Source organism: Artibeus jamaicensis, unplaced genomic scaffold (assembly GCF_021234435.1).
Source record: "Artibeus jamaicensis isolate MK-2021 breed Jamaican fruit bat unplaced genomic scaffold, CSHL_Jam_final contig_76, whole genome shotgun sequence".
In the NCBI taxonomy this organism is placed as follows: Eukaryota; Metazoa; Chordata; class Mammalia; order Chiroptera; family Phyllostomidae; genus Artibeus; species Artibeus jamaicensis.
In genome coordinates this window covers 27,607,424-27,617,245 of record NW_026521954.1, presented here as the reverse complement: position 1 = coordinate 27,617,245, position 9,822 = coordinate 27,607,424, and the positions used below count along the sequence as shown (strand labels likewise).

Sequence of the window (9,822 nt, the reverse complement as noted above, 5' to 3'; positions counted from 1 at the left end):
GGGTGCCAGGCCCTGTGGGACAACCTGCCAAGGAGAAGTGGGTGTCGACACTGGGGCAGTGGGACCTTCGTCATCGAGACCGAGGTACACATGCAGCCAGCCCTCACCTCGTGCCCCCATCCAAACCGTCCTCTCTGAGTGACAGGCGATTCTCCTAGGTTTTGCTTCCAAACCCCAGGGGCACATTGCCCCCAGGGGAGCTGGACCGTGCCCCTGCCTGCCCTGTGTCTGCACTCAGCTCAGTGTCTCTTGGCCTGCCCTGCTCCCCAGCTAGCGCAGCCCACACTGTGGCTCTCAAAGCTCCCCTCGTGGCGCGGAGCCCGGTCACTCCGCTGCAGGTACCAGCCGCGCTGCACACTGGTGCTGGGCTGCGGAGGGCGGATGGTGCCGCTGGTCTGGTGGGAGGCGCGGGCTGGTGGCCCAGCCCCTGTGGGCTCAGACCTCCATGGGGCAAGTGAAAGCTGTTTCCTCCCCTGAAGACCTCACCTTACAGCGGTCCCCAGGGTCCAGGACTGTTTAAATGCCACCTGCCTTTTGCCTGCAGGTCCCCAGAAAGAGCCTGTCCTGCTCCTCCACCCAGCAGCTGGCCTCACTGTGGCCACATCCCCTAGAGCCATCACTGCCCTGCACAGCCTGGGGGGACTCTCACCTGAGGGAGCCACTCAAGGACGCTGTGGGTGGCCAGGGGCCCGGCCGTCTGTGCTCTGAGGCCAGGGTCCGCGGGCTGGCTGCACCCCTGGCCCTCTGGCTCCTGTCCGTAGGTGGGGGTGCAGGTGGCGGGCTCTGGGTCTGGTGCCCCTGGCAGGCAGTTCTCTGTAATTAACCTCTGACTGCATGGCCAGGCTGGGCTGGCGGTTAAATTATTTACCCCAAAGATTGCTGAGTCACCTGTCCCCCAGGCGAGTGCTACCTGAGTAGTTAATCTGGGGGGCTGTGCTGTGTTTGGAGGCTCACAAATAATTACATCGTGTGGCCTCTGATAAGTGCCCAGCCTCCTGGAACAGGGCAGCAGGTGCCGGACAAGTAGGTCATGCAGCAAGCGGCTGGGGCAGGGTGCTCGGGTCCTAGGGCCCTTGGGGGAGGCCTGGCCTGGCCCAGGGTGGACACAGGCAGCATGTGACCCTTCAGCTCTGGGGCCAAGTGGCCTGGCCTGTAGGACCCTGGAGGACAGGTATGGGCCAGAGGAGACCAAGGGAGGGGCTGGTTTTCTTGTCCCAACCTCGGACACCCTCCCTGTCCTGATGGGAGACAGGTTTGCCGGGCAGGGGCGTACCTGGATGGCCATGTTCTTAGCTTCTGCTCTCTGTCCTTCTGTGGACAAGACGCTGCATGCGTGTGTGTTTGGGGCCATCGAGGGACTGACTGGTCCTGACCTGGAGTGGGGCAGGAGGCCAGACCACCCGATTCCAGAGGGGTGCAGATCCCCTGTGCATGGCAGGGCCTGGCTCCCCTGCATCTCCATTCTCCCCCACGCAGAAGGGCCCGGCTGGCAGCGCCTGACATGATTCTCCTGGCGCCCCACACACGTGAACTGGCAGGCAGCTGTTTTCACAGTGATTATTCGGGACCTCAGTCCCCCATCTTTTAAATGAAGGAAAGGGTGAGCAGGGTCCACCTGTGGGGTGCCAAAGCCCCAAGTGCCCCCCATCCTGGAGGGGTGGTCCCTTGGGCGGCTGGAAGTCCACACTGGTCTGGGCTGCTGTCCCAGGAGGTCTTGGCCTTGGCTCCGTCCTGCTTCCCCTGCCCCCACGGGAGCTGCCAGGGGAATAAACATCAACCGTCTTGCGGATTTCCATTCCCCCGGGACAGGGGCAGGAGGTTAAGGGACTCCATTCAGGCCCCTCCACGCTCAGCCCCACTTTGGCGCCTGGGGAAGCCTGCCCGCAAGTCCAGCAGCAGTTGTGAACCCGGGGCCTGGCCAGGGGACCAGGAGCCCCATTTGGGGGCAAAGATGGGAGTGGGGGTGGGGGTGTTGACCGCCAGGGATGGCAGTGCAGGCTCCATCTCCAGCCTTGTCCTCGAAGAGTCTTTGGGCCCCCCAGGGCAGACCCTGGGAACCACGCAGCTCCCACCCAGGCTGGAGGTCTGAAGCAGGTGACAAAATACAACTGAGTTCCCAGCTGTCCTTTGAGAGCATTGCAGGACCCCTGGGACCTAATGCACTACTGCAGCCACAGACCCCCACCCTTCGCCTGCCTCTCTGTGGTGTATTCACCGCCGACCTGTGGTCTGGCAGGGCACGTGGGCAGGTGTCTGGGGTCCCGGGGGAGGATGCTGAGGCGCACCCGAGCCCCCGCAGGGAGCCCACCGGCCCCAGGGTTCTCCTACTCTACAGACAGCGGCCGGGGTCTCTGGGGCCTTCCACCTGCTGTCAGCCTTCTGCCCATTCCCTGCCACAGCCACACGGTTATTTAGTTAATATTTGTCTTTAAGTTGCGGCTTTGAATTGTTAAGTTCACTTATTTGGAAAGGAAATATTGTGTCCCTACAAATGAAAAAAGGCCGGCAGGCAGCCCACTTGGTCTCCAGGGCCCTTGAGGACCAGAGCCGAGTTTCTCGTGAAAGCCCCGTCACGGCGCGTGTGCCTGCGCTGGGGGCTCCAGGGAGAAGGCCGAGGCCGGGCAGACCCTCCTCCCGGGCTGGCGGCGGGGCGGACATTCTGCCACCCGCATCCCGGGACCGCTGAGCACGCTCTTCCCCGCCCCCACCTGCCCTGGGAGCCCCCGGCCTGGGTCTCCACCCCGCACGTGCCCCGCCCTGCGTTCCCTCCGGCGCGCGCCGGTGCGTCCCCACTGTCTAGGCGCGCGCGCGGCTGGTCCCCCACACCCCATGCGGTTGCACCCGGCACCCTCCCCGCATTCCACGGCGCGCCCGAGCACTCACTAGGCCGGGGCGTAGCTCGCTGCTCGCGGCGCACGCGCTCAGGCCCGGGTGAGGGGTCTGGTGCCGCCAACCGGCCGCGAGCGCGCGGTGAAGCCGCCTCGCTGCTGCCGCCGCCCCGCCCAGGTGCGAGAGCGACTCCTCGTGCCTGCGGTCCAGGTTCGACCCCCTGCAGGGCGACAAGATGGACGCGCCCTGGCGGGGTTGATCCAGGCTAGGGCTGCATTTGTGACCCAGGCTTCTCTGCCCGGGGAGCACTGAGGGGGCTGAGCACTTCTCCCTACCGCTCAGCACCCTGCCTGGAAGACACCATTTCCCTTCCTAACGGAGTGGAGGCGCCGAGAGCGGGGCCCAAGGACTGCTCCGGGGGTCCCAGCCCCCCCTCCTGATTCCCTGGCCCCTGGTTGCCGAGGCTGGCTGGGCCGGCGGACATTCAGGTTCACCCCGGCTGACAGACTGGGGGCGCCCCTGGCCCCAGACAAAGCAGGGACCAGCAGGGTCTGGAGAGCGCTGTGTACCTTCGCCATGGGTCACCACGGCGTGCGCCTGTCTGCCCCACCCCCACCTGTGGGACTTTGGAACCCATCATCCGCTCTCATTTAATTTTTACCCAAGTGCTCATTAAGTTTGATTTCTTTACTATCAGTTTCGACCTTTGGATGGAAGGGAGGGTGGGGGAGGGGAGGGCTGGATCCTGCTGGGTCCCAGAGCGGGAAGGCAGAGGGGCCAGCCAGGGCAGGGGGCGTGATGGGTGGACTTTCAGGGCTAGGCCCATGTTCTGCCTTGCCTGGGTACAGGGGTACAGTGAGGAGTGGGGGAGAGAAGAGCTGGAAGGGAGGTGCTGACCCGTCCAGATCCTCCGGGTTCAGGGGACAAAGCTGGGCTGGAGACTGACAGACCAGGGACTGTGGGGACCTGATCTGTGGTGACGCCACCTCGCCCCCATCCGCCGTCACGCGCGTGCACACACAACACTCCAGCTGCTCCCTGGCGGGCCCTCCTGCCTTTTCCCTCCCGCATCCTTGAGGGCCGCCCTCAGACCCCTGCTCACCTGGCAGGACCCCAGCCCACCCAGCCCCTCCAGTTCCCCTGCCCCACTGCCTAGCCCGGGCCTGATGGAGGACCACCCATCTCACCGCCGCCCACACCCCTACCTGCCAAGTGGCCTGAGCCACGGTCTGAGGGCTGTGCCCGGGCCCCACTTCCAGCTCACCCGCACCCATCAGCACGGGCTGTCTCCCCACTTCACACACCCATCTGCTCAGCCCCTCCTCATCCAGACACCCCATCTCTCCCTGGCGGACTGTCTTCTGGCTCCAATCAGCCACCAGAGGGACCCTTTCAAAACATCGTGGCAAAGACTGAGGACAATAAACAAAATGTGCTTGCCAGGGGCTGGGGTGCTGGGAAGGGTGGACAGGTGAGTACTGAGGCCAAGCCAGGTGACTTGATAGTGTAGACCCCTGTCGCCACAAGCCTTTCCAAACCACAGAAGGCTCACTGTCAGAGTGACCCCCCGGGACACAGCGCTCCGCCTGATAGGGACTTGTCAGCGTAGCTTCATCCATCATCACAAATGTCCCCCTCAGGCGGGGAGGCTGTGCAGGTGGGAGGGGAGAGGAAATCGGGGCCTGTCCCTCTCAGTGTTGCTGTAAACCCACAAATCCTACCAACGCGCACGCCCAGAGCACCGCGCTGGCTGCTCCGCTGGGATCTCCGGTAGGGCCCCCCCCCCATGAGTTGAGCCCCTCCTCCCTGTGGTCACAAGGCCCGTGTGACACCTCACGTGCACCCTCGTCCTGCCTTCCCAGCTCCCTGTCCTTGAGCCCCGTCTGCCTCAGGCCTCTGCACACACTGCCCTCCACCTCCGCTCTCCCCCAGCCGGCTGCCCGGCACTCCGGGGGCCCTGGATGCCACCTTGAGGAAGCCCGCCCTGCCCGGCCCTTTGCTCCCTGACACATCCCCTTCCTGCGCGTCTTGAGCTGAGCCATTGCCTGATGGTGCTCATCCCTCTCGGAGTGGTAGCCCCTAGGGACTGGCCGCAGTGTGGGACGTGCTGCCTTCTCCCTTCCCCGTCTGTCCGTGTTGCCTCCTGGAGTGTGTGTGGTGGGGTGGGGGGTGGGCAGCAACAGGGGCCCTGGCCTCCAGGGGCACAGAGAAGCAGGTCTCTCGGACTGCTGTCCCACAGCCCTGCTCCCGGTCAGCTCCCTGCAGGATGTGTGTTCTGCCTGCTCCACGCTGCGTGCGGGGCCTTTCCCAGCAGGCCTGCCCGCCCGGCCTGCTCCTGAGCCCCTGAGCCACTCGGGTGGGGGTTCCAGGACGGGCACTAGTTTGTTCCAGGCCGCGAGTGACAGGCTTCTGTGGCTGGCCTTTGCCAAGGGGAGGGGCCGGTGATTCTGGAGCTGAATCCTGGGTGGCACTTTGTGGACTCTGCCTGCTTGACCAGGGACACAGTTCCAGCCCAGGGCTGCCCCTTCCTGCTCTGACCTTTCCTGTCCTCCGCAGGAGGTCAGTGGGGCAGGGCCTCAGTTACAACTTCACCCACCTGGATGGCTACCTGGACCTTCTCAGGGAGAACCAGCTCCTCCCCGGTGAGTGGCGGCCCTGACCTCTGCCCAGCAGGTGCCCTCTCCCGGTGACCTGGCCCCTCTGGGTCGTCAGTGGCTGCTCGCCCGGGAATGGCCCGGCGCCAGTGTGGTGGGGCCTGGGGGTGGGGATCGTAGGACGTGTGCGGCATCAGGGCCACCCCTTGGTTGCAGGCTTTGAGCTGATGGGCAGCCCCTCTGGACACTTCACGGACTTTGAAGACAAGCAGCAGGTGTTTGAGTGGAGAGAGCTGGTCTCCCTCTTGGCCAGGAGATACATAGGTGGGCGAGGCTGGGACGAGGGGCGGCAGTGGTGTCCCTGGCTGGCTGCCCTCCTGCACGGGCCCAGCCACCTCACCGATCACAGGGGCGGGGTGCAAACTGGCGGGAATCAGCCCCCACATCTGAACAGCCCGGTGGGGGGGGGGCACTGCCCGGGAGTTGGGGTGGGCGTACCCCTGCAGCAGGGCGGGGCCCAGGTGACAGACAGCGGCGACACTGCAGATCGGTACGGACTGGAGCACGTTTCCAAGTGGAACTTCGAGACGTGGAATGAGCCCGACCACCAGGACTTTGACAACGTGTCCATGACCACCCAAGGTAGGCGGGGCCTCCTGGGCCCCACATGCGAAGGGGGCGGGGGTGGGGGTGGGGCCCAGCCGCCTGAGGCTGTGGACGCCTAACCCTCCGCCAGGTTTTTTCAACTACTACGACGCCTGCTCCGAGGGGCTGCGCGCCGCCAGCCCCGCTCTGCGCCTGGGCGGTCCCGGGGACTCCTTCCACCCGCCGCCGCGCTCCCCGCTGAGCTGGGGCCTCCTGAGGCACTGTCTCCGCGGCACCAACTTCTTCACGGGGGAGGCGGGAGTGCGGCTGGACTACATCGCCCTCCACAAGAAGGTGGGGCCCGGTCCCGCCGCCCCAGGTGGTTCTCCTGGGCTGGCGCTGTCGGTGCTGAGGCCGCGCTGCTGACCGCAGGGCGCGGGCAGCTCCATCTACATCCTGGAGCAGGAGAAGGCAGTGGTGCAGCAGATAAAGCAGCTCTTCCCCAAGTTCGCCGCCACCCCCGTTTACAACGACGAGGCGGACCCGCTGGTGGGCTGGTCCCTGCCGCAGCCGTGGCGGGCCGACGTGACCTACGCGGCCATGGTCGTGAAGGTGGGCCGGGCCCCGGACCTCTCCCGCCCCCACCGGCCGCGCTCCGCAGCGGGAGGGTGGGCAGGGGGCCCTGGAGGCCGAGGTCCCAGCTGCGGCGTCCGCAGGTCATCGCGCAGCACCAGGACCTGCTGGTAGCCAACGGCAGCTCGTCCGTCCACTACACGCTCCTGAGCAACGACAACGCCTTCCTGAGTTACCACCCGCACCCGTTCTCCCAGCGCACGCTCACCGCCCGCTTCCAGGTCAACAACACCCGCCCGCCCCACGTGCAGCTGCTGCGCAAGCCGGTGCTCACCGCCATGGGTCTGCTGGCCCTGCTGGGTGAGTCCGCGTTCCGCACGCCGCTGCGGGGCTGGGAGCCCCGGGACCGAGCGCGCACGCCTCTGGGGGCCGGAGCGGCAGAAGCGCTGGGCGGATGTGCGCTGCTGGGTGGGCCGCAGAGGTTGGTGGGGACCCCAGAGGTTGGTGGCGACCCCAGTGGAAGGGGCAAATGGTGGGAAACCCAGTTCTAGGAGGGGAGAGGGGTGGCGCCCTCCGTGTGTTGAACGCAGCCTCGTGCTCCGCAGACGGCGAGCAGCTCTGGGCCCAGGTGTCGCAGGGCGGGGTGGTGCTGGACGCCAACCACACTGTGGGCGTCCTGGCCAGCGCCCACCGCCCAGCCGGCGCCGCGGACGCCTGGCGCGCCGCAGTTCTGGTCTACGCGAGCGATGACACCCGCCCCCACGCCAACCGCAGCGTCGCCTTAACCCTGCGTCTGCACGGGGTTCCCCCGGGCCCAGGTGAGCACTGAGTTCCAGGGAGGGGGCCCTGGGGCGGGCTTTGGCCCGGGAGCCCGGCGTGTCGGAGGGGGAGGGTTCGGGAGGCGCGGCCCCAGCGTCCGGCTCCGCAGGGCTCGTGTACGTCACGCTATACCTGGACAACCAGCTTTGCAGCCCGCACGGCGAGTGGCAGCGCCTCGGCCGGCCGGTCTTCCCCTCTCCCGAGCAGTTCCGGGACATGCGTGCAGCGGAGGTCCGCGGGCAGCGGGGTGGGGGTGGGGGGGCGAGGGGCGGGGCTGCTCCCAAGTTCGAGGGTCCGGAGTACCCGCCCCTGTTCCTAGGACCCTGTGGCTACGGCGCCGCGCCCCTTCCCTGCCAGCGGCCGCTTGACGCTGCGCCCCAAGCTCCCGCTGCCCTCGCTGCTGCTGGTGCACGTGTGCGCGCGCCCCGAGGAGCTGCTGGGCCAGGCAAGTGGGAGTCCTGTCCCCCGCCCCGGCCCCGGCCCCACCCTCTCCGCGCCCCGTCACAGTGCCTCCCTCTTTCCAGGTGACCCGGCTCCGCGCTCTGCCCCTGACCCGCGGACAGCTGCTTTTGGTCTGGTCGGATGAGCGCATAGCCTCAAAGTGCGTGAGGGTGGTCACCCCGCACCCCTGTCTTTGTCTTACACTTGCCCGTTCTTCCCCCAACCCCTGCATGGACCCCTCCTGCGAGCCACAGTGCCCCATGGTCACCCCACTGTGGCCTTCAGCCCCCACCCTGACCACCCCGAAGGCCACGCATCCCTCCCCTCAGACCCCTCACACAGAGGAGAGGCACCCCTGCCTGATGCAGGGTGAGGGCACCTACAGGGGACGCCAGTGGCAGGTGGGCTCCAGTTTCTCCGCTCAGATGGCGTGGCTGGTCCTCATGGCAGGAGCGTGCCCAGGGCCCCGGGAGGGACCAGTGCGGGGCTGGGGCGATCGGCTCTGACCACCCGGACCTCCCCGGGTCCTGACTAACCAACCATCCCAGGTGCCTGTGGACATACGAGGTCCAGTTCTCCCTGGATGGCCAGGGGTACGCTCCAGTCAGCAGAAGGCCATCGACTTTCAACCTCTTTGTATTCAGCCCAGGTGGGTCTGCCTCCAGCTCCCCGGCCTCCGCAGAGTACCTGCGGTGTGGCGTCCGGGGGACCACGAGTGGTGAAGCCTGCGGTCGGGGGCTTCAGGGGCCACAAGCTCAGGAACATGTGTGTACCTCTGTGTCCCCAGACGCAGCTGGCATCTCTGGCTTCTACCGAGTTCGAGCGGTGGACTACTGGGCCCGGCCAGGCCCCTTCTCCGACCCCGTGCGGTATGTGGAGGTCCCTGCCCAGTGAGGGCCACCGCCGTCCGTGACTGGAGCCTGTGCCGACCGAGGGCTCTGCGTGTCTCCTCCCACCCGGGCCACTTGCCCCATAAAGTGCCTTCCCACACCCTGGTCCTGGCGTGCCGTAGTGGGTAGACGCAGGCTGGAGCTCGCCTTCCTGGCCTCCCCTCGACCCCAGGTGCCGGGAGGGGAAGCGGGTGCAGCACCAACAAGCCTGAGCTGCTGGAGGCGGCTGAGGCGCAGCTGCCTTTAGGAGGCCGTCCCCCTCGGGGGGGTCTCCTCGAGCACCAGGGGGCAGCAGGCCCCAGTCCCCTCCCACCTTCTGCCTGCAGGGAGACCCCCCCCTGCAGCCCCACTGTGCTTCGCCCTCTGCCCTGCCGGGCAGGGGCAGGGTGGGCTCCAGGCTGTGGGGCCCAGACTCTGGCCAGCAGCAGGCCAGGCCACCGCCAGGGGCATTCCTGTTCCATCTGTGGGCCCAGGAGGAAACAGGTGGTGTGGTCAGGTGAAGACAGTTTGGGGACACCCAGAGTTGAGGTCGGGGCAGGGAAGCCCCCCTGCTTTGTTGGGGGGGCGGCACAGAACCCCTGCCCCTACTGCTCCCAGGCAGGCAGGACAGGTGAGAGAGTGCTTTCCCAGGTGCGGAGCTCACCTGGACAGGAGCAGACAGACACCAGGGGCCCTATGAGTGGAGTGGGGGGCGAGGAGGCCCTGACCCCACTCCGGTCTCTCCGTCCCTCAGGCGGCTCTGGGCTCCGGTGCGGAGGAGATGGGCCAGGAAGGGCAGACCGGTGACGAGGCCCAGTCTGACCCTCTGGTTCCCCCAGGCTGCCTGCCTGGCGTCTATGGAAGAAGCTCGGCCACCAGCTGCCTGGTCACGGGTGGGAGGTGTCCACTGGGTCATACGTTTATCTGAACCCCAGAGCCCACCATAGGCCCCCCATACCCCTTTTTCTCATGGGGGTGCCTGAGGGCTTGGGGCCTGGTGTGGGGGTTCGTCACCCCAGCTGCAAAGCAGTCTCTCCTCCACCTGCTCACACAGTGGCTTCAGGACCCTGGCGGCCAGGGGCCGTCTCAGCTTCCAGCTCCTGGGCGGGGTC

General features: G+C 66.7%; 1 protein-coding gene across 2 annotated transcripts in view; it reads left to right on the top strand.

Annotated features, from left to right (window-relative positions):
* LOC119035502 (fibroblast growth factor receptor-like 1) overlaps window positions 1–9,822 on the top strand; it is a 37,939-nt gene that overhangs the window by 4,547 nt on the left and 23,570 nt on the right. Inside the window, exons 1-13 of one of the 2 annotated variants that reach the window (XM_053672316.1) lie at window positions 4–84; window positions 5,386–5,471; window positions 5,640–5,747; window positions 5,970–6,065; window positions 6,160–6,362; window positions 6,441–6,620; window positions 6,725–6,941; window positions 7,187–7,399; window positions 7,510–7,631; window positions 7,720–7,845; window positions 7,925–8,001; window positions 8,390–8,490; window positions 8,629–8,710. In XM_053672316.1, the coding sequence (XP_053528291.1) occupies window positions 5,651–5,747; window positions 5,970–6,065; window positions 6,160–6,362; window positions 6,441–6,620; window positions 6,725–6,941; window positions 7,187–7,399; window positions 7,510–7,631; window positions 7,720–7,845; window positions 7,925–8,001; window positions 8,390–8,490; window positions 8,629–8,710 (1,514 nt within the window). In that variant the 5' untranslated portion in view covers window positions 4–84; window positions 5,386–5,471; window positions 5,640–5,650. Of the gene's footprint in view, window positions 1–3; window positions 85–5,385; window positions 5,472–5,639; window positions 5,748–5,969; window positions 6,066–6,159; window positions 6,363–6,440; window positions 6,621–6,724; window positions 6,942–7,186; window positions 7,400–7,509; window positions 7,632–7,719; window positions 7,846–7,924; window positions 8,002–8,389; window positions 8,491–8,628; window positions 8,711–9,822 lie in introns of those variants that run through there. The other variant, XM_053672315.1, reaches the window with a different exon arrangement.